At 35.9% G+C, this 25,115-nt stretch overlaps 1 protein-coding gene across 2 annotated transcripts in view; it reads right to left on the bottom strand.

The window, feature by feature from the left end:
- The window catches only part of LOC146000197 (uncharacterized), a 127,100-nt gene that overhangs the window by 13,066 nt on the left and 88,919 nt on the right, over positions 1 to 25,115 (bottom strand). The window contains exons 5-7 of one of the 2 annotated variants that reach the window (XM_083137573.1): positions 12,449 to 12,811; positions 9,505 to 9,598; positions 3,695 to 3,816 (exon numbers count right to left, since the gene is read on the bottom strand). In XM_083137573.1, the coding sequence (XP_082993699.1) occupies positions 3,695 to 3,816; positions 9,505 to 9,598; positions 12,449 to 12,811 (579 nt within the window). The remainder of the gene's footprint in view (positions 1 to 3,694; positions 3,817 to 9,504; positions 9,599 to 12,448; positions 12,812 to 25,115) is intronic. The other variant, XM_083137574.1, reaches the window with a different exon arrangement.

Below are 25,115 nucleotides of genomic sequence, written 5' to 3'. Positions count from 1 at the left end.
GTAGGACTTTCTGTAGAATACTGTGTACATTTTTAAAATTGTCTGAACTTTTTATTAGTCAAAAACAGTTGTTTGCTTGCCACTCAACAAATAGGAACCCCTTGATTATTGAATGGTTTCTTCTTTTGCAGTGTCACTAATGTTTCACATAATTAGAATAGAGGGGAATTTTCTATACTCTTTACATTATGGAAGAAATGTTCCTCAATGACTGCAATACAAAGCCAACCATATAAGGGGCATTTAGCTCTCCACCCACACTGCAAGGTCTGTGATCCCTTTTCGCCACCACTGAGCAGAAGGATAAAAAAACCTTTGTTTTCTTTCTCCAACATCAGGGTTTTTCTGCAACTGATGTCCATTCTGCCACTCAATGGCTTAAGGTTAATTAATATTATGTAAATAGGAGAATCCACTTCACAGCAGAATCGTTGCTAGATTTTTGGGGCAAAAAATTGCCAGAAGTACTTTTAACATGTATTGTTATTTATCCAAAACACTCAATAAATTAAGTACATTATTATTTACGAAATTTTGTCGATCCGAATTTGTTTTACTGCTACTTTTCTACTTGTAATTGTCTTGAACATAAATACACAGTGGTGTGACCGTACAACAGACAACTTTCACAGTGTGCAGAGATAAGATAAGATTTATTTCCATCCACTTGATCATTAAGTACAAATAGCACTATGATATGGGATAGGTCAAATACATGTATAATTTTGAGTACAAAGGAATTAATAGATACTTATGCACATTAAAAAATATAAAAGAGTATAAAATAACATAAAAAATAGAAGAAAAATCAAGGTTGTGTCTATTAATGAGAAGAAAAATCAAAGGTTATTTCTATTAATGAAAAATATGAACTAAGTACTCCTCTGTGCTATAAAACAAATACTTCATTAGCAAGCTCTTTACTGTCATTTTAAATTTAGTTGGATTATGATTCTTGAATTCCTCTGGCAGTTTTTTATAAAGTTTTACACCTTGAAATCCTAGACCATTGTGTTTTGGATGTGCGGACAGTAGAAAGGTGGAGGGAGTTATGCATAAGGGTACTGTATTTGTGTATGTCCAGATTTTTTGAGAATATTTCAGAATTCGTATGAATAAATTCTAATATGTACAAACATGGAAGAGGTAATATTTGAAATTCATTGAAAATGTGTTTCGTTGGGCTTGAGAGGGATACGTTTTTCATAATTTTTAATATCCGTTTTTGCCAAATACAAATTTTCTCCATTTTGGGTGAACTTCCCCAGAAATAGATACCATATAAGTACAGGTTGAATCTGTCCAAAATATACTGTCCTTAAATCATTTCAAGATAAAACATTTCTCAGGATTTTCATCATGTAGCAGAGCCTGCTTAACTTTTCAGTTAAAATAGTAATTTGCATGTCCCAAGACAGGTTTGTGTCTATCCATACTCCTAAGAATTTTATTGCATTGCTTTCTTTGACGACTTCATTGTTAATAATTACATTTAAGATTTTTTGTTTGTTTTGCTGGATTAAAATTTATTAGAACTGTTTTATTAACATTCAGGGAAAGCTTGTTGTTGTTTAGCCAGGTGTTTAGTTGTGTCGTTGTCAAAAGGGAGTTCTTTTGTAGTTGCTCATATTCCAGGCTTTTTACTATGACGTTTGTATCGTCCACAAAAAGTATTGTTTGAGATTCTGATAAAGTTTCTGGAAGATCATCTGGAGAACATCAAGGCCAAAAATTTCGATGCTACGAGCTGTTGGAAATTGCATTTTCTATCCCACATGTATGCAACTCCATTTAATAGCTTCTTGGTTGCCACTGGCATTTATTTTTACTGTCGAATAAGATTGTAAAAGCGAAAATATGCCATAGAAACAGTAATATGCCAGCAGACACACTGCCAGGGTGAAGTCACTTAGCCGTTCCCCTCAGATAATTTATTTACAGGGTTCGCACTGACTCCAACTGGAGGAGTCAGGAAAACAAGGCTACGACTGAGGTTATTGGAAAAAAAATGATTTTTTTTAAAAAAAGCTTTCAAAACCTGGAAAAGTCAGGCGAATTAAATTATTTTTGCTTGGCAGAATTTGTAACCGGAAACACATTTCGTTTTATCTTCCGTTAGGGTAATATTGCTTATAAAAAGGTTCTTTCAATTTATTTTTCATTTATTTTCAAAAATATTCAACAAACATGATTTATTTGATTAAGTTACAAAGTTGAAGTGTGGAAAAGTCAGGGACTTTGCAAAATGTGTGGGAACCCAAATGTCTATCAACCCCACACACATATGTCGCTTTTTGTAGGCTATTTGAATTGTTTGCAATATGCGCATGTAGTCTACCCATATCATACACTTTTTTTTCGCTCTCTGAAGGAAAGAAATGTCAGTGTCAACTGCAAATATTTGTCACATGGTTGCATACATATAGATTAGAAAATGCTGTTCTTCAACATTTCGTCTCAAATGAGCAAATTTCTCTAGCCACCCTCCCCGATACACCCCCCCATGCACTATACAGTATTATATATGCAGTGTATAATATGAGAGAAAATTTATGAAAATTCGCCTATGGCTCTGCCCCCCCCCTCAAAAAAATCCTGGGTACGGGCCTGCTGAAGAGTACTTATAAAACCAGTTTACAGTGAGGTATGGTTTCACAGAAAGTGCAAATTTATTTCATTTCTATCAGAACATTATTAAAGAGCCAATTTATTAATATCACTTGCTAGTTGATACACCAGGTGAGAGAATATGCAATGCAACCGCTTTTCCTTATTTTTTACATTTCATGCCACTGATATACTGAAGTACAGTTATATTGTATTATTGAGTTTTACACGTTTGCTTCAAGAAAATATTTTGAAGGTTAGGGGAGAAGTTTTAGTCATGACGTTAACAATGTGGGACCTCTCACATAAGAATCTCATTTTTGGAAATTTTAAAACTAATGGAACTATTTATATCATGCATTATGGACATACCATCAGGAATTTCTGACCTGCTTTCTCCATTTTTACACACAACTTCATTTCTATAATTGATATCATAGTAATAAGATATTTGCTCTTTGCTTAATTTGAAAATATGCCAATTTCTAGTGTGGTCTTTTAAAAAAATTCAGTTTGGGGAGGGGTAATTGCAGTGCTTTAGGTGTCAGGTCATTACCAGTACATATATTATAAATGTAAATATATTAAAATATATATTTTATAAAATGAAAAGCACTAAAAATAACTGTGTTAAATTATTTTGCATCTACAGAAAGTGGTTATGCGAACCTTTAAGAGAACACATATTATAAACATAGTTTTCCCTTCAAGTGCAAAATTTAGCAACCCCTCATGACATGCATGTAGGCAGTGAGGATATGTCAACATATTGTCGTGTGAGAACCAGATGGACATTACTCCAATTTATGAAATTTACAGGAGAGACAAAATAATGTAATCTTAGGAATATGTTTGACTCTTAAGAAGAATCAGTAAATTGGAGATACGTGACTTCACCTTACTACTAAGGATTAGAAGTGGAGATATGTTGATCTGACTGCAAATGGAGATCTTTTGGAAAGTTTATTTAAACAAAACCGATAAACGCATTTTTGGAGTTACGTTCCTCTCGTTCTCATACAGCGATAAGAGCTGCTTCTTTAACTCGGCATAGAATTAAATATTTCATAAGATAGCGTCTACTCACTGTGTGCTTGTTTCTGATGCTGCCCTGACCAGTTCTCTTGAGAATTTTGCTTGTACGGAGCATTGTAATAATTGTTTCCATAGTAGGTTTTACTCTGAGTTCCCTCTCCGTATGGCTGTACGCTGGAAAAGAAGAATTTGGGTCATTATTTACTTGAAACATGCAATAGTAATGATTGGTATTACTGTGATACATGGTATTCTAACTGACAAAAGAGCATTAGTGCCAATAATATTTGCTGAGGCATTCCTTGAATCCCAATTCCGCAATAAAGAAACATAAAATAGCTTCATATCATAGCTGAAAGTTTTTTTTAAAACAATCAGAATTTTTCACTTCTGTGCTGCCAAAAATCTATTTGTCACATAGTAATTTGTAAGTGTAAAAATTAGGGATGTGACGAAGCTGAAAATTTACCGATGCCGATGTACTCACCGATAATTTTTGGAACTGATACTGATGCTGATATTTAACCGATTCCGATACATAAGATTATTAAACAGAAATGGGATGTTATTTTCAGCATGACAAAAATAAATTTGCTATGTACATTCCTATTGCATATCATATGTATATACATATATATTCTCAAGAGATGCGAATTTACATTTGCATCTACAAAATGTTATGTGAACCTTTAAGAAGAACATGGATTCTCTAGAGATTAAACTTTAGTACACAAGCAGTTCTTTTAAATGCAAAATGAATTCCTGTTCTGCCAGATTCAACTTCAGAAACACTAGATTTGGAAGCACTTCAGGAAGTAACCTACTTCTTCTCTTATCTCAAATCTGTTCAGCAGCACTGAACACTCAATCACTTAATACTGATGCAGCAGGTATGCCCAAGTATTTTCTCAGGACTTGCTTCAGGTTTGAATATTCATTTTTGAATTTCCAATACAACAGCAGATCCTGGTTCAGCAATGTACTGTTTTATTTCCGATTTATAGTTAGGTTGATCCTCTGAATGAGTTTGCAATAATTTTATAACAAAAACTCTACAATAATGACGAATCATAACCAAATTTTCAATTAACCAAATTTTCAATAAATCTTACGAAACTAGAATATGAAACTTATTAGAAGGTAAAAACTCTAGTATAATCTGTACCGGTTTAAATATCGGATTTTTGCCGATTCCGATACTGATGCCGATGTGTCAATTTCGGCCAATTTTCATACATCTGTAATCGGCTTCAGCACATCCCTAGTAAAAATTAAATAATGGTTATGCTTCTTTGTCAGTTTATATATGAATACTTTCTTTCACATAACTTTTATACTATATTTCTCATTTTTTATACAGGTTATCAAGAATATGATGGAAAATACGCAGTTAAAGAAAAGGTACTATGCAAAAATTAAATATTTGCTTTCCTAGATACTAGAACTACACTGGTGAGAAAATGGTGTTCTTTTAAAAAGTTATACATTTGTAACATATCTCATCCTATAGCTTTATATTGGTACACATGTCTTTCATAAGTACCTACTCATTATTTTTTCTATGTGAATCACTCATCCTCATTGTTGCCATTAGCCAGGAGTGGCTGGAACAGCAACGTAAAATAGCAAAAATACAAATTCTTTCCCAGTGAGCAGACAAAAATCTGTTTTTAGAGCGACTGCTAGGTGCAATCCCAAATTGAACTAGATGACACAACCATAATTTATAAATTAATTTAAATTTATAAATTACAGTTGTCATATTTCAACACATTGATTTCAAAAAAGCATATGATTCGGTCAAAAGAGATAAATTATATAATATATTAGTAGAGTTTGGAATACCTAAGAAGCTTGTTAGTATGATAAAAGTATGCACCAGTGAAACAGAAAGTAAAATTCGTGTGGGTATTAATGTGTCTGACAAATTTACAATTCATGTTGGGTTAAAACAAGGAGATGCAATATCTCCATTGCTCTTTAATTTTGCCTTAGAATATGCTGTTAGGAAGGTAAAAGAAACTAACGAAGGACTAAAATTAAATGGTATGACTCAGTTGTTAGCATATGCAGATGATGTAGACTTATTAGGGGGTGATATAAATACAATTAAGAATAATGCTAAAATATTTTTCAAAACTGCGAAAGAGATAGGTTTGGAAGTTAACTAAGAGAAAACTAAATGTATGCTTACAGGCCGAAACCAAGTGTTAGGTAATAATCAAAATCTAATTATTGATAACAACTCGTTTGAACCAGTTTCCAAATTCAAATACTTAGGAGTAATATTAACAAATGAAAATTATATTAAAGAGGAAATAAAAAGTAGGCTTAATTCAGGAAATGCATGTTACTTCTCTCGTCATAAACTTTTGTCTTCTCGTTTAATATCTAAGAAACTAAAAGTTAAAATATACAAAACAGTAATTTTGCCTGTAGTATTATGTGGGTGTGAAACTTAGCCCCTTACATTGAAAGAGGAACATAAATTGAGAGTATTTGAAAATAAGATCCTTAGGAAAATCTTTGGACCTAAAAGGGATGAGGAGACAGGTGAGTGGAGAAGGTTACATAATTTAGAACTACATAATTTGTATTCATGTCCAGATATTATTAGAATGATTAAATCAAGAAGACTTAGGTGGGCAGGCCATGTGGCACGAATGGGAAAGGAAAGAGGAGTTTACAGGATTCTTGTTGGGAAACCTGATGGTAAGAGACCTGTAGGAAGGCCAAGACGAAGATGGAGGGACAACGTTGAGATGGATTTAAAGGAAATCGGTAGGGATGGACAAGAATATATAAATCTTGCTCAGGATAGGGACAGATGGAAGGCCTGTGTTGCTGCAGCCATGAACCTTCGGGTTTAAGAAGGCTAGAGAGTTAGTTAGTTAGTTAGTTGTCATATTTACCTTATCAACACTCAAAGAGCTGTTGCACAATGAAGTAAGTTTGTATAATAATTGTACTTTTTTAATTCAGTGGTGAATGCAGAAGTTACAGTTGTTTGGGGCGAATTTTAGTTGGGTAACTCATGTCACTAAGAATCAATTCTAACCTACATGTGCACTATTTTATATAAACAATACAGAGTACTGTAAACAGGTGCCAAACTTTTTTTTAGAGATTAGAGTATTATTTTGCAAAAATAATGTACTCTATTTATTATTTAAATATAATACTCCAGGGCTGGAGTATGTTGTTATCATAGTTCCTCCCATCGGCACGATAAACGGAATGATCAAATGAATAAACAAATAATACAAAAACGTATTCTCTCAAGGGGTGTCGGGTTCAATCCCCTTTGGAGGCATATTGCACAGTGGTTTGGATCCAAATTTAAAATGTTAAGTCCAGTTCCGATTAGTGTATCATGAGTAGGGATGGGACCGATTAATCAGTACTCTATCGGTATCAGCCGATATAGGCATATCGGTTTATTGGTAAAATTACCGATTATTTTACCAATCCGATATATTGATAAATATCTTATAATTTAGTGCAAAATTCTGTCATTTTGTTGCAATTTTTATGGATAATCTCCATGCCCTACTTTCTGAAAAAGTAAATGTCTAAATATTCAACTTCTTTTGCATTGCAATCACCTCGAAACACATATTTATTAAGGAGATCAATGAACATTTCAGGTTCTTCAAGGACCATTTCTAATTTTATATCGGATCGGTATATTTTATATTGCTACTTTATCGGTATCGGCCAAAATTTCATATCGGCCATCCCTAATCATGAGCATTAAATCAAACTTTAAAAAATAATCCCGTGCTTGTTAAACTTCGTGATAAAAGGCAGAACATTTGAGTCTTCAAGAACAGGCATAATACTAAATCCCAAAACATGGCAATTAAGAGAAGCTATTCTCCCCATGGATCCTCACCTTTTTGAATTAATGTATAAATGACTGTTAATTTTTCTCACAGCTCAAGAAGCAAATGTTTTCTTGAATGCTGCAAGTCAAATTTAAATGTCTCTATTGTATATCATCATGCTTTGATGTGTAAACATAATTAGTTTATTCTATATATAAAGCCTTTATACTTAGAACAAGAGTAGTTGAAACAAAGATTCATAGTAGATGTGGCTACAGAACATGAAATAGTATACTTATACTCCATCACAACTATTTTCTTTTGTCTCCCTCAGAGATTAAATTTACAAATTTCATAACAAAACCATGAAATGGAGTTATTTTGGAAATTGCCAGAATAATATTTTGCACTATATTTTTTTCTGCAGTAATCTTTCTTCTTTCCATTTTGAAGTTTAATATCTGTTATTCACTTTTTTGTTTCATAAGCAGTTGCAGCCCTCTTTTAACTGCAACAGTGTTGCCTTGCAATCAAGAGGTCTTGGGTTCAGTCACTAGTGGAGGCACATTGCCCACACTTGTTCGGATCCCACTTTCAACTGTAGGTCAAGTCCCAATTAGCTTATATGAGCACAAAGTGGTCTTTGATTTTTTCTCAGATCATTCCTGTACATAACTGTTTTCAGCATTTGTAATTTAATCTCCTTTGACAGAAATATTCACTTAAATTGTATCACATGAAATTTGTCATCAGTTTTATTCAATCATCCGCTGAATATTGTTGGCAAATTGTTCCTTCAGTTTATCAGTCCTCTCCGATGGCACATTATAATCAAGGGGTCTTGAGTTTGATGCCCAGTGGACGTACAGTGGTTTAGATCCCACTTTAAATTTGGGATGTAGCGTTTTTGTACATATAGTGGACTTAAGACAAGAACTCGTCTTTCGCTTTTTTATTTTCATTAATTGCCTGTTGAAACATAATTTTGCGGGAGTACAAGTTCAGTCCTTTATGTACCATGATTCTTTGCAAGTTGTTAATGTAGGCATTAGGGTGCTGCAGGAAGAGCATTTTGCTCGAGCACCAAATAGTTCACATGGGCGATTCTAGATAGTGTACAGAATTGAGAGCTTCTTCACTTGAACAGACAAAATGATATGATGAAGACCAGTGGTAACATGTATAATCGTAATTTGTCTGTGATATTGGCCCGTCAAATATGGATCGTGAGTGAAAGATGCAGTGATATTGAAACTTAAGTAAACATAGTCATTATCTAAATGTTAAAATGTAGTTCAGTCTATCTTACCAATACAGTAATAAATGAAAATGAAGCAGATGATTGTGGGCTGAAACTGCCAGGACGGATATTTTACATATACGATTATTGTCACATTAAAGTTATATTCTATTGTAAATGCTCGAGCATGAAAGATTCGAACGATTACAAGCGAACGAAAGTGGTTCCAAGCAGTACTCTAGTAGGCATGTCCATAGTAGAACTATTGTTGGATTATGCACCATGTTTTATTCTAACAATTGTTAGGCATATTAATATTATTATTATTAGCGATGATGAAAATTACACTGATAAAATAATAACAATGACATATTGATTAACTGAAGGATATTTTTTGTTTTCCACATTGCTTATGCGAGTATTTGACATTTTCAGGTAAAGAAATTGTGTATGGAGTAGAGATTCATATAAAGAGCTTTGCCAAAGATAAGCATGTTAATTTGTTTCCCTCCATAAAATCATGTTCCTATGTATGTAATTTGGAGCTAGCAATGCCTATGCTAGCTAGTATGAACAAACCATTTCCAAATAACCAAAAATCTTCCTTCAAGTAAGCTATGTTCATGTTCCGTGGCGTGCATCAGCGGAGAGTTTGAGGTACGCAGACAAGTTCCTAGAAGAGTCTCTATGAAAGGTCAGCTGCAGAGTGGCTTAGAGCCGCAGGGCATGAAGCCAGAAAAGGAGAAGTAGACAGATGTGTTGCACCCTACTTCTGCAGTAATCAAGTATACATACTTGTGTTTACCATGGTGAAATCCCTGATAATTGTACCTGTCAGAATTAGCGACTAATCCATTCCCTTTGTGGTTGAAGATGTGGCTGTTCTGATCTGGAATTAATAGGAAAAGTATCTTAATTAAATATTTTACTATTTTATATGTATAGTACATTTTTCTTGTGTAACGTGTAAATACAGTTAAAAAACAAGAAGGTAATCAAATTGAAAATTAATCAGAAACTCATATCTTATGGGTGTGCGAATTACTCACAATTACAGAATAATAAGCATTCTTAAAAAATATTTTAAAAAATATATTTAAAAAACACTAAACTTACGTATTTTACTTAGTGAGTATGTACTATTTCCAAACAACGTTTCAGGAATCAACTGTTCCCAATCCGGATCCCTCACGGGCGAAAGTGAATTGGCATGCGTCTTTTAACTTTTCAAGTCGAAATGTTCTTTTAAGATTGACTTTTTAACTTATGTGGTTTTACGACAGGGTGGTAGTGGGGATGGAAGTTTTAACAGGATTGGGTAAGTTTTTAGAATTCCTTTTCTACCATAGTTTTTCCTATATCCTTTGTCCTTGTTTTGATTCAATTTGACGTGGCTATGAAGCGATCTCGCTAGTCTAGAAGGAACCTGATGAAGGGAACAGTTGATTCCTGAAACGTTGTTTGGAAATAGTACATACTCACTAATCGTAAGTAAAACATGTTTAGTATTTTTTAAATATTTTTTAAGAATGCTTATTATTATTATGAAGAGATAAAATTAGGGACCAAACTGAATATTTGCATATAAAAATGACTGCTTTTATACATAAATGAAGTTGAGCACAAATGATATAACTGTAGGACACTTTATGTATCACAAAGTTATGCCAACCTCTCTAGCAGAGTGGTTAGCACACCATGCTACAGTGCCAGGGGTTGAATCCTAGCCTTGACATGGGTGTTCTTTGTGAGCGTACTTTCATCATATCACCACTCATCCTCATTGTCGCGATTAGCCAAAGATTATTACCTAGGTATATTTCCTAGACATTGAATTGGTCTAGAATATCAATTGGACATAGAAATCCTTAATCCCAATTCAGAGAGAATGGAGGAATATGATGTATTAGAAAACAATATGTTATCGATACCTCCGCTCCATGCCCACCCTTCTCGCTTAAAATTTCAGGAAACTAAATTTATCCAACACATTTTCATAACTATAAACAAAGTGATAAAATTTAGAATAGATCTCACCAAGGATAACTGAAAACTTTCCAACTGCTGAAAACTAGATGACAGATAAGAATTCTATGACCAATCTTTATTCAAGCTTGTGTGCTGTTAAAATTAGATTTCTACACATTAGATGTGGGCAAATCTTAATATATTAAACAGAACAGATCTAGTCTTCTAAACAATTTGTGAAATGTTCATTTATGTTTAAATGAGAATCTATAATATATATATTATTTATAATATATATATTTTATTTATCAAAATAAAATCCAAGTGTGCGACAGTCATACTAAAGACTTAGGAATATTAATAGACTCCTCTCTCATATTTGCTGAGCACATTTCAGAAATTTGCAAAAGAACAAAGAGAATGCTTGGTTATATATTTTTCTCATGGAAAGTTTTTAAAAAAGAAGATTTTAAAAAAGAAGATACCTTAATATTCCTGTATAAAACGATAGTTCATCCTATTCTTGAATATGCAAATGAATTATGGTTTCTGACTGCAACCAGTCACCTTCAAAAAGTTGAATCAGTTCAAAATTTTTTTGTCAGGTTATTATGCACAAAGTTTTAAAAAAATTACTATGACCAACATTACTCTGAATGGTTAACACAGTTGAATATGTTTACCTTAGAAGAAAGAAGAAAAATGAAAAGGATAAATTTTGTAGAGAAGATATTAACTTTCCAAGTTGACAGTGAATACTTTTTGAATAATATAGCTTATAAAATTCCCAGATATTCCCGTATGTGTATCTCAATTCTTACATGTCTAAATAAGGCCAGAGGTTTAGTAGCTGATCTTGTTGAAACCTACAATTTGAATTTATGTTGATGTATTAGATTGTAGGATCCACTGTTTTATTTTATAATTATGTATTCAATTTTTTAATTTTGTATAACCAATTTTGACGTAGTGATATACCTGGTTGTTTAATCATTATCATCACTTAAATAAATATGATTATTATTATTATTATTATTATTAGAACAATACACAGTTAATTGCACAGTATTATATAACAATAAACAATTATTAGTATCAGAGATATAATAGATCTAGTTGAAAACTGTAACTTGAAGTGTAAATATGCTAACTTGTTATGTTATTCTACAGCTTATGTATTTTATTCGTGTAACTTCTAATTTTTGTATTTGACTTAGTGCTGTATTAGGTTTCATACTGTGCTCAACACTTAAAATAAACGATTATTTTATATATATATATATATATATATATATATATATATATATATATATATATATATATATATAATACATAATTTAATTAATTTTCATGTTAAAATTTGTACTCACATGGGGTGAAATGTCCACCACTTTTCTGCAACTGTCATGGAATGACAATTTTTATTTTTTACATGCCTTGCAGTACTTCAAGAGTTGGTATCCCCCCAACTAGACACAATTTTCACAAAACATACCCAGTTTTCTCATTGTCACCATATTAAACCATAGGAGCATCCACCAGCTAACCCCAAGGCTAACAACATCCCCTCAGGGAACACCTCAAGAGCTGATACCTTGTACTTATCACCCAACCCTGAAGAATTATCGAGGTCAGTCAAAAATTAGGAAAACCACCTAAAAATATCACCTCTTTTATTATAAAGCATGGGTAGCTTTCCCCAGTGGCACAGTACTGAGAACCACTGGTGTGGATTACATTTTAATGAAACAAGAACAAATGATAAGCTTACCATCGTACTCGTCATTGTTGACAGGGTTGCTATGGTAACTACCCTGATAGGATGCCCAAGGCTGCTCCATATCGGGGTGCCCATTGTATACTACCTCACCTTCTCTGCCGTAGTAATGCTGTGGCTGTTGAGGCATCGGCTCCTCCTTGCTGGCCTGCTGCTGTTGCAGGGGGTAATGCTGCTCCTGCTGGTGCCACCCTTGCAGTTGCTGTTGATACTGCTGTTGGGTGTAAGGGTGCTGAGGCGACTCTGCTTGCTGATGCTGTTGCTGTTCTGGGAACACGTGCATTGGGGGCTGATTGACAGTCTCTGGATATGTCTTCAGTTGCTCCGTGACCAGCACTGCAGGGCGAGGGGTGGTTCCTGTGCGAATGACAGGAAAGATATCAACCACTGCTCAAAGTGAGGGGGGTGGTATACCTCAGCTAGCAAAATTTTTGCAAAGCATCCTCCATGTCATAATCCCCCTCCCCGGCTAATAGTAGAGGAACGATATCGCATGGAAATAATTGCAACACAAAATAATTTTGGTTCCAGAATCATGGCCGTATTTAGAGGTTTTTTTTTAGGGTTCAACCCCCCCCCCCCCCCCGAAACTTCTGGCATGTTGGATTAATGGGAGTTCAGAAACTAAAACTTGTAACACATTTTCAAAAAATTATTCGCAGTTTCACATAAATACGAGACAATTCTGAAATGATCAAGTTAGAATTTTCAAACATTTTGAATTCTGAAATTTGAGCGGAACTGGTTTCATTCTCAGAATCGTACCCCATCGGCGACCCCTTCATTTTCATTTCTGCTGTCCTCTTTCCAGCGGATCAGACTGAAAATTCCCATTCCAACCTAGGATATCCAGCTTCGTAGCACATTACATTCACTACCCTTCACCCAGCGGTCGATATAGTACATAGGCTACATTTAACCTATATGCTGTCCTATAAAGCACATACTTGTATATAATGCTGTTTGGTAAGTATAGGAACAATATGAGCGTCGGAGAGTGGAATCGAACAGGTCTATAGAACGGAGCTGTCCTGTAAGCGAACAGTTCATGGAGCAGACATAACTTGATTGACATGTTATCTAGTGAACTAATCAGTTAGAATATCTAAACATCCCGCCCCCTCCCCCCTCGTACTGCTGGCAGACAGCAACCAGTTCATGGAGCGGACACATGTTCATCGACCTCCCCGCCCCGCTGGAAATTGTGTTACTAAAGGGTGGATGGATTTGTATTTACGTCCACTTTGTGCCAAACAAAACTTGTACATATCCTTACAATGAAGTGCGAAAAGGTCTATACTTAGTGCCAGCCGGGACTGCGTGCCTTCTTCACATTCGGGCACCTCATTATCCTGAAGGTGAGCCTGTCGTAGTGCCTCGCACAGGGTTGGCAAGATTGGTGTTTTTTTAAAAAAGAACAAAACAAACTGTTTTTTTTTGTTTGAAACATGTTTTTTTGTTTTAAACATAGTTTTAAACATGAGTTTAAAAAAACATGTTTTAAACATGAGTTTAAAAAAACATGTTTTAAACAAAAGAAAGTCAACCTTTTCCCAGTAAATTATAGTTAAAGTCGTTAAAGATAAAATACTTATTTTTATGAGTACAGTGGCGGCAAGGACAGTTTATTTCCCTTTGGAGATAAGGTTTACCATACTGCGGGGCAGAATTTTTTGGGTCGGGGCGGGAAATTCTTTAAATCCCGACATTCGGGACGGGGAAAATTCTCAATTTCACGACAAAGTCGGGAAATTCTTGGAACGGGTTATGTTCGAAATTTCCCAACGCTCTTGAAATCTGGAATTCTACACGTAATTTCCATGCTTGTTTTTGCACTTCTTGTACAAATAGTAACAATTTCCGATAAGTTCCAGACATTTACAATCCAGAAATCATCGAGAATTGACGACTTTTTAAAATGACCATTCGGCATTTCTCCGACTGCTTGGGATCCCGAAAAATCGGGAAGTATTTTTTTTCCCGATCCCGACTTTTCGAGATCTCGCACACCTCTACTGCAGGGACAAAAGTTGGGGGTAATAGCCTCCCTTTTTCCGCCACTGCTGAAGTAGGTTAGGATTCATATTCATCTAAATTTCAAGAAACTAAATATTATAGAATTACTATCCTCGTTATGGAAAAATCAGAGTGAAATATTTCCCTCTGCCTGAACTGTTTATATAGCAGAAAACAACCTGCAGTGTGATAATAGATTCTCCAGATCAATTTATCTTTCCAAGTACAAAATTATGTTACCAAAAGTAAGCATCTGCGCTTCATTCAGTTATACAAACCAATGAATTGTATCCCAAGAGAAAAAAATTCACGTCATGATCAAAATCACGCATTGTGTATTCAGATATTAGTTTCCAGCTTCCACCAGTCTCAAATTTATAGGGCGGTACGAAACAAAGAACTGAGAAGTTTCGAATTCTACAGTAAAGCATGGGTCTTTCTTGACGCCCAACAGTTTTGCTACCTTGTGCATACATAGCTAGCCTGCCTAACCTAGGGTTACCAGACTTCCGGTTTTTCCCGGACATGTCCTACATTGTAGCCTTATGTCCGGTGTCCGGGAGGAATTTGAAAAATATCATAAATGTCCTACATTTTGAGCATCATATAATATTAATTAAATTAGGGAAATACATAACAAAAAAAAATCATGCAAGTTACAAGTCTATGGACTGTGCTTCCAAACTCAATGGTGAAATTTATTTCGATTCAGTCATTGCCCAAAAAGAAAAGAAAAGTTTGTCCTGCTAGAAAACAAACGATAAAATGGAAGCAATTAATGAACAAAGTTTTCGGACCACTTTCTGATGATGTTACTATTCAATGCCTAAGCGGAATTTCTTGTATTTGGGTTTATACTGATGAAATAAGGTGCTTCCCATTCTTATTCAATATTTTGATTGTAAAGCAGGGCTATAGAGAACAAAGTTATTCGGGGTGCCTGCCAGTCAAGAGAGTAATGGAAGTCAAGAAAAAGTAAAGAAATCAATAAAACGGCAATACATTATTCTTGTGGAAAAGAATTTTATCACAATGACTGATTTAGTTTATTTTAATTCACTTTTTCTACCTCTTTGGTTAATCGCGAAGATGAGGATGAACGGTGTTAAGATAAGATGGATGAAGGGACAGTCACAAACATATAGGGACAACAGACACAAACCCCACATAAGATTATACTGGATGAGTTCAGACGCCAAAGGGTCCCGGGTTCAATACCCGGTGGAGAATCATAATGGTTCGGATCCCACTTGAAACTGTAGGTCCAGTCCCGATTAGCCTTACTGTGCACAAAGTGGACTTAAAACACCAACTCAATCAATCAATCCAGATGCCAAAGCATCGCTAGTCTGCCAAAGCCAGTCCAGGATGCATTAATACATAAAGCAGATCTAATTCTCTTCTTAAATAGTTACAGCTTCAGTTTTCATCTAGGGGGTTTCATTAAATAAATATTTATTTTCTTAATTACGAATTTCCAACTTTACCTAAGTAGGGGTCGAATAAATAAATGTTAAGAAAAACGGGAAAAGTCCAGAAAATGTCAAGAATTCTGGATGTGTTATTTTGGTAGACACCCTGTTATTGAACTAAAAACTATCCAAGATGAAACTTTTGGAACCATTTCAAATTACGGTAATTGGATGAATATTTTTTTGCCTTTACAGGTCATAGTGCAAATGTTGAGAGTGTGCTTTCATTACCATCAGCACAACAGACTCACAAGAGAAATGCTTTCTTTCATAAAGTTTGTAAAATGTTTGGTACTGGTCTCTATAATTTCAAGAGTTTGACTGTCCACTCTAACCTAAATATATTTTGACCATGATTTTGACTAAACCTGAAATTTTGAGAAAAATTGGCTCCTCTGAGAAGTATTATTTAAATCTTGTAGTAAGAGGTGCATTGTTTAGATGATCGCAAGTTTTGATAATTTGCTTTTAAGAATTCATTTTTTTAAAACTGAAAAGTGTCATTTTTCAATTACTTTCTAACATTATTTATTGAAAATATTTTGTGTTCGTCCTACATTTTGGGACAGCATGTCCTACATTTCCCTTATAGCGATCTCCTGTGACGTCAGAACATAAGGTTGCTCAAGAGTTGTGCGATAAGTGAAACCCGTAATGCACGGTTTAATTGACACAGATTCAATGAAAATACAGGGTTGCCAAACAAAAAAATTAACACAGACTATGAAATATCAAGTACCAAAATGTGTTTTAAACACTTCTAAAGAAACATGTTTAAAACACATTGTTTTAAACGTTTAAAACAATTGTAAAAAAACAAAGCCCTGTGTTTTAAACGTTTAAAACAAAGTGTTTTAAACACTTTTGTTTTAAACATGCCAACCCTGGCCTCGCACCAGCAATGCGACAGGTGGTCCAAAGACCCACGGAGGCGATAGACCCGCACGGATAAACGTACTCGGCCTTCACATATTGGAGTGGTAGTGTCTTCGCGGGCACGTTTTTTCGCTCTTGAGAGCGCTTTCCTAACTTCGATGCTGGCTTCGTCGGGCATACATTGGTGATCGGTCACAATCAAAATTGTATCATCCTTGGTCTTCATCGTACCTTTGCATTTCGTCGATTTCTCATTGGCACAAAGCCACGTTACAACAGCAGATTTGTTTACGCGAAATTTCCGATACGCGTATCCGCTTTAAACTATAGGTCCAGTCCCGATTAGCCTTTCCGTACACATAAAGTGAACTCAAAAAACTAATTTAAACAAACAAAGTATTCGCGATTAAAATTACCACCTGAGCGCTAGTGTCGCTTCCGATATGGCCGCTCTAAGTAGGATATATCTTTTTATGTTTACATTCAGCAGTAGTACAAAATAGCAGCGTGTTGTCATTACTGGTATGGTAATGGTAACGTTTAAATTACGCATTATTTTTAAATATTGCGAATGCGATGTGAATTCCAGGTACTCTAACAAACGTGAAGCTGTACTGAGAACGAAGCATTTAATTATGATAGGCAAAAATAACACGGAAAATGCAGACGAAACTATGTATACGCACTGGTTGTCTAAAGCAGTGCTGTATCATCTGCACGTCATGTTGTAACTGGGGTTCTCGGAAATTATTTGAAAATAAAGGAATTGAAATTGACCTGTACTTGAAAAGCTGGGATAGTAGAAAATTGCCAACATATCGTTGCAGTTCTTTCTCGAACGAGAAAGTCTGGTTTAATAATAATATTCATGATTTCATTACCAGGCTATACTCACTGAAAAAGGACATCGTACTGAATGAAACAGTAACAGTAGCATGTCCACTTTTTTCTTCTGGTTACATTTGACATTAATTCATTCTCAAACTATTTTCATCTTCTCTCTTAATCGACTTGCACCTGTCCCAAGTGTCACACATACGTAATACCGGTAATACATGGACGCATTGGGTAAGACGCTTCATGATTTTTCGAAAAAGAAAAAAAAAGCTTTATTTATAAAGTACAATTTAAAACTTTACTTTCATGGTAATATATATTTATCTCTCGAAAAATAAAGTAAGCAGACTCGTGCATTCTTCGTAATTTCCTTGTCGAATTACAGTGTTGTATCCCCCATACCATTCTATGCCCATACCAATCTTCTGTCAATTACCTACGTTTTCCCTGATTTATTAACAAATTTCATTTTGTTTGATTCCACGGGCTGGAAACACATGAAAACTTTTAATTTGTTCTGACCCATAAAACGATTTAGAGCAGAAAAACAAACAACATAAACAGCAGACCTTACTCTCTCGCATATTCCCCATGGTTTAAACGACTTCAACACAACGTATCCTACTTAGAGTACTTCCTGAAAATCCCACCAGATGGCATGGCATATCGGTTAATTTTAATCGCGGATTGGCAAAGAAGGAGATGGACATTTTAAATTATGCTGATTTTGAAGCAATACAAGTCCTTCCAACCGAAAAATATCTGCCAATATGCCTGAAACTTTTATGCGGAAGTAATATTCATTACTGCTGCCGTACGCAAAGTGCGGTACATCTGCGATCTAGTGACTGAAGAATGAGGTGAGAACACCTTTGTGTGTCCAGTTGCTATTCTTCCCAGCTCCTGAGAAGTGGAAGTGAAGGCACGAACACAAAGAAAGGGAACGTCGAAAGTGAAAACAAAAACTCGTGTACTTCTGCTGCGCTGTACAATGTGTATTTCCTCCTATCCCCCCTTTTTTTTTTTCCTGTTTTTCACTTTTGCTTCTCTCCATTATCGTTCCCCCCCAAAATGAAGGCAACAAGGCAGGGGCGGAGGAAGAAAAGAAACCTGGGAACTGGGTGACCCGATTCTCAGAGAACGGGCCAAATCGCTTAGCCGCCACCGTGAAACAAGTGAACATCGTTAAAAACAGTTCGCCATCATTGCTGATGGCCCGAGCCTAATTCGGCGCGTTTTGTCGCCGACCTTGTTCTAGAAGAGAAAACATGACCATTTTTACAATGTCCGCCGTGGTTTTGCTGTCATCTCTCTCCCGAGTTTTCCAACCAGCGTCACTTTTTGCTCGCTTCACAAGGTTATTTGTGGATCATTTGGAACGAAAGTTTCAGGGACGACAGATCCTTCAAACGTCAAAAAACATATCCAACATTAATTCGAAGATGTTTCGTCTCGTTTTTTCATTTGCAAGTCGGTTTCTTGTCAAATGAAACCCATTTTTTCGGGTGACATTTAGATTATTTTTGGATTTGAATAATTTATGTTCAGCAACCTGATACATTCGCATGTGAAGAATTTCTAAGAAATCAGTGGCCTACTATGAAAATTTGGCCTGGTTTACCACAACAAAACTAATTTATTGTACATATTTATTATATACCCCATCCAGATTAATTACATAAAATAGAAATAAAGCACCAATGCAGGGTTGCAAGTCCAACAACTTAAAATTTTCCTGTCATTTCCATATTTTCATAAAATTTCCCCTTTGTACTTGGATTCCCCTTCACCAAGGGGAATTTCCCGCCACGTAGAAACACTGCCTCTGTCACGCTCAGCACAGAAAGCAGGAAGGAACGAGCAGTTGCGGAGAAAATGACATATTTTGGCACATTCTGGACATGGCCGTAAGCAAGGAAAAATTTCGGGGTGGGGGGGGTCGCTCATAATTGTTCCCATGGGCGTCGCAAGAAATTTGAATAATAGAAATAATAACAATAATGATTATTAATTAATAACAATAATTAAAATTTCATAATAAATAACTGATTCCAAAAGTATTGTTGTTGTTATTATTATTATTGCTGTCCTTATATCCTTGAGGATATTTTTCTACTCTACCCATCAGAAGTGTGAATATGCAGCACAACTTACTTACTTCTTTTTTTAATTCATGCAGTGTGTACTGAAATGCACAGCTATTATATTTTGTTATTAAATTGTAGATACCTCAAGAAAAGGCTTTAAAAGTAAAAGAGAGAAATTTTAGTCATAAAGATTATGTTGTTTGACCCTTCACATAAAACTTAATTTTTGGAATTTTGAAAACTGTGGAAACCAGTTATTCTTTGGATTAAATGGTAAAACCTAACCTGGTGCATGTATTGTAACCTCAATTTTTCGATCTAACGCTGTTTTTCTTTGGTTATTCTGTTGGAATACTAACTAGCTGGACTTTATTTCCGTTATTAACAATAAAACTAACAAGCGTTCTGCTATTTTGTAACTTGGAATAAACGATGCCAATTCGGGGGAAGGGGGTTCTATACGTGTCCTCCTGTTAGCGAACAGGGCATGGAGCGGACACAACTTGATTGACATGTTATGTAGTGCAGGGCATGAAATTTCAAGTTTGAAATCAGTCGCCGGACTAAAATCTTTATATTGATAAATAATAAAAATATGACCAATTATTAAATATTAATGTTTGTGTAGCGCTGTCGTTCTGCACTGAAGTACCACTTATCAATCGCAGCTGCTGGGTCAAACTCTGACAGGGAGGATGGGGGGGGGGGGGGTTCCGTTTACGGAAACTCGGAGCAAATCATCCAGTGTAGTCTTCAGAGAGTTCCTGTAAGTAGTCTTGAGTCTGTTGTGACAGCTGAAACCTCTCTCACATGAAGCTGTGCTCACTGGTAGAACAGCACAAAATGTCAAAAACTGGAGCAAATTGGGGAATCTTGCTGAACACTCTGCACTGTGGATCTTCTCCAGCGTCTGATTCAAAGCTGGAGAAGGAAACAAAAGTTTGTATTCTGTCCACTCTGCTGACAGAACATCCATTTTCTCATTATAAAGGCTCGGGTTCAAGTATATGTAGAGCTTCTTTATTTCTTCTATCCCAAACTGAAGAATAATTTCTTTGGGAGGCCAACCCAAGGTTCGAAAACATGCAGAGATGCAATCGCATCTGTTGACATAGACGGCAATGTTTCTGTGATGTACACCTTCGCATTGTTAATTACATTTCCTCTAACAGTCTGAAACTCTTGCACATCCCTGATCTTCCCTGAAATGGACACATGGTCCAAGAAATCTTGTTCGCTTGGTCCAACATTAGATTCCAGGTCAGCCAAAACTGAAATACAGTGTTCAATTCTTATTTTCAGAGATGAAATCAAAAGATTCTTATTTTGTAGTGCCACGCTTAAAGGGTTCAATTTCCCGTAGAAATCCAAAAGGAAGTACAGAAGCTTAACAAATTTAAATTGCTTCAAACTTTTCAGCAAATCCTTAGCTTTAGCGCCATCATTGTCTTTTCCATGGGCCACCTGTTCAAGATGGGTCACAACAGCTTTCCATGATTGCAAGAGAACTCTTTTTGCACGTTCTTTGCTGGCTAACCACCTAATAGTGTGGATATCACTCAGTTTTAGAATTTTTTCTATAACTTCTGCCGTTTCTCTCAAGAGGTGAAGTCTTGAGGCGTGTTTGACACACATTTGAAACAACGAAATTTTAGTCGCCAGCCCAAAACTTTTGGTAGCCAATGGCGACCTGGCGACCGGAAATTTCGCGCCCTGAGTAGTGAACTAATCAGTTAGAAAATCTCCTCTTTCGCTTTTGTCCTTTCCACTCTTTCTAACGCCTTCTTCCATTCTTTGTTTATCTTCAGTCCCCCATTCCAGTTCATTGTGTCTTATTCCCCCTTTCTTCTCAATTTCCTTGGAGAGAAGAAGGAGGAGCAATGAAGAAAGAAAGGATAAGGAAAAAGAATGTGAGATAAGGAGTCCAACCATTTTCCAGACGAAAGGAAATGTTTATCTAAATCGCCTGTCAGGTGAAACAACAGTTGACAGGAGAAAGCCATTCCCAGGAAGGAATGTTCCAGATAAACAACTTTCTAATAATCTTGTGTCTGGAGGGAGTGATTTTTGTGTCTACATATCTTCCTGTTTTGTACCTTATTTCATTTGTACTTGGTACAGAGTCTGAAGAAGACCTTGCTAGAAGGTTGAAACGTAACGTTTAGTTAGCATATTGAGTTTTTAAAATTGAAAGATGCTAATAGATTTGGCAAAACTTTTTCTAGGAATCACATACGATAACATGTGTCAGTCAGCAGAGATCTACGAATAGATATTAACGATATGAAAAGAAATAAAACCAGTGAAGTAGGAGTTCGTGTGCAGAGTTAAGTGCACATAATGAAAACTAGCCAGAGCCATGTTATCAGTAAAGACAAAGCAAGGAAATACTCCATTGCTCTTTGTAATGACAATGATTGTTAACAGAGGGATGAGGAAGAAGACACTGTTGTTGGCGCATGATTCACTAGCATGGGGAAATATTGAAAGGTAGAGAATCAGATTGATAGTTTGAATGATGAACTTTAAAAAAAAAGTATGATATTCGGTGTGGAAAAGAGTGAAGTGGAGCTAGAAATGCACCAGGTATACAGAAGAAAAGCTGAAGGTGGTGCAAAGTTTCAAATATCTAGGAAGCATAATTGAAGGAAGTGGAAGTATAAGTGAACAGAAGAGAACAGCTAAGAGTGTGAGGATATTGACATGTCTATGAAACGAAGAAAGTAATACATATAGACAATGAAGGAGACAATAGCAAGATGCGAAGCATAGCAGCAGGGCCGGCGTTGGCGGCAGATGCCGCTCCCTTTCGAACGTCCATTATGCAGCAACAGGGAATTGAAAATCAATATATTCCTAAGTAAAACATTAAACTATAAAATAAATAATGAGACTTGTTACGCTATTTCAATACTATTAAGCACAAAAGGATATATCGCTCTACCACAGTTAAACTTTTAAAAATGCGACACTAATTTTACATTATTATTATTATATTTTATGAAAACACACACTCTCTCTTTCTCTCTTAAACGTATATTAAATGTAACAAGTCTTAGGAAAGAAATGAATTACATATAATATTCCAGGATCTCCCGTGTGAGTAATCTAAGGTCTGAATTCTTTCCTACGTTGTCTCCGCATAAAGCGACTCTGGGGTTCACCCAGCCTGAAATTAATGGGTACCTGGGGCCAATCCTGGGAGGTAAAGGCGGTGGGAGAGTGGTTCTGATCACATCATCTCCAAAATGGCCGAGATCGAAAATGTGTGTGGCCCTACCCCACATCCCCTAAATGTGCCTTCAAGACAAGGTGCTACATGCACAGGAAACTTTACCTTTACCTGTGCATGTAATATTCTTTCTCGTATAATGCTATCTTGCATAAAATGGAAACAAGCGTATTTCAGACATGTTTGGCCGAAGATAGTTTTTATTAATTAGCTTTAGTTTAAAAAAAAAGAAACTTTGTTCGCCACTTGCCACGGTTACCGACAAAGTTTAAAAATTCCAAGTTCTAAACTCACATTAGGCGCAAGATCATGATCCTTTATCAGTTTAAGGTCTCCTTTGGTGTAATTGTTTTATTATAGCCCAAAGCACTTTTACTTCATCTTTTAATTCAGTAGCCTTCATGTGTTAACATTCCGGTAAGTTTTCTACACTTTTCAGACAAAAGATCAGATGACATGTCTTTATGCTTACTAATATCATAAAATAAATTGAAAATTCACTATGATGTTTAAGCTGCTCAAATCTTTCTCTTAGAGCTAAAATAATCGTCTAGGACCTGGAAATAAAAGTCAACTTGGTACCGTTTTTGTGGATCTTCAACAGTTTCATCATTCTGAAACTGCTTCTTCTTTTGATTTCGGCCCTATACAGTGTTGCCTATCTTTCGATTATCTACAAAGTATATCTAAATTCGATGCCAATTTTTTCTCATCAACCGGGACTCACAGGTCTCCGCCTTCCACTGGTGGAGGGAGGCTCTGCCAGACTGTCAAGTGGCGTCTAAGAAACTTCGAAATTTTTCATCACTCCTACTTTTTTCAAAGCTCGGATATGTGTGCAAGAAATCTAACACATCGTAGATTAATGTTTTGAAGACATTTGCTCATTACATTACGTAATGTGCAAGTGAAGCCACGCAACTGGTTTGCAATATACTGGGCCTCATGTGGGACCATTCGGACAGTTCTATTGTCGCCACTTACTTGAAGGAGCGCATCATAGATCTGTCCCACTTGATGTCTCAACGGAGTTAGAGCATCGAATCCGCTTTCCTTGTGGCACTCAGAGGTTTTAAAGTGAGACTACTGATATGTAAACGGTCCTTCCCCCCCTTTCCGCCGGCCCTGCATAGCAGGCAAGGCTCAAAGAGAGGCCCAAATAAAAGGAGACTGGAGAGAGAGAGAGTAGATACAGTGAAGCTATAGTTTAGCGTTAACCATTTGCGGTTGAATGTTATGTAGCTATATGAACAAATCGGTGTCAGAAAGACTTCCAGTGAGGGCATACATGAAGACCAGGTAAAGATTGTGAGAAGAGAGTAGAGTAGGATTGGAACATAGTAGTAAAAGAGAAGAGTTAATTAACCAGAAACAATAAAGTTCCATCCTAAACAAATTGAAAACACTTTACACGCGACGTTTAGATTCCCAACTTTAATCAAGTAGAAAAATACAGATTGCACGAAAGAAATAAAAATTACAACATACAAAAAACCGGATAATAGTGATTGAATTGCCTCTTACCCAAGTAAGCTATATAAAGAAACTATCGCATTTCTAAACCGCCTCTTGTACAATCGTCGAAAACGAACAGAAATGAAACACGTAATTTCTGATTTTGCCGTTCCAGATAGTCTTCCGTATTGCACCGTTCTGCCATTTTACAATCCTACTTTATAATACAATGAAATACCCTTGTGTAATATTAATGAGTTACAGAAAGACATTTATGATAGGTTAAAATTGCCGTGAAGAAATGCAATTGTGGACCGGCAGAATTGACGAAGCGACAGCAGCGCCAAATTCCCACTCTTTACATCATTAGTCTATGGAATGAGTCTTCGTTCTTTTGACTACGGAAAAAAAAAGAACCTGACGTATCCGGCCAAATATTAGTCTGTGGGAAACGTAATGAAAGCGAACCACGTTGAACACCGGCTAAGAACGAGAGTTACACGTCACTTTCTCTGCCAGAAAGCTATGAGATCCCAAAGGTTCGTGACGGATGAAGCCGGAATATTTCGTCACAATTCAATGCACGCCTTGTTCGGAAGAAATGCTCGTGTGTAACAACGCAACAAACAAGCATTTTCGAAAAGTTCACTGACATTCTTCGGGCTTCGAGAAGAGAGAGATCAGAA

Source organism: Lepisma saccharinum, chromosome 16, assembly GCF_977018435.1.
Source record: "Lepisma saccharinum chromosome 16, izLepSacc3.1, whole genome shotgun sequence".
NCBI classification, from domain to species: domain Eukaryota; kingdom Metazoa; phylum Arthropoda; class Insecta; order Zygentoma; family Lepismatidae; genus Lepisma; species Lepisma saccharinum.
The sequence above is the reverse complement of the archived record's forward strand: the minus strand, read 5'-3'. Positions and strand labels throughout refer to the sequence as shown.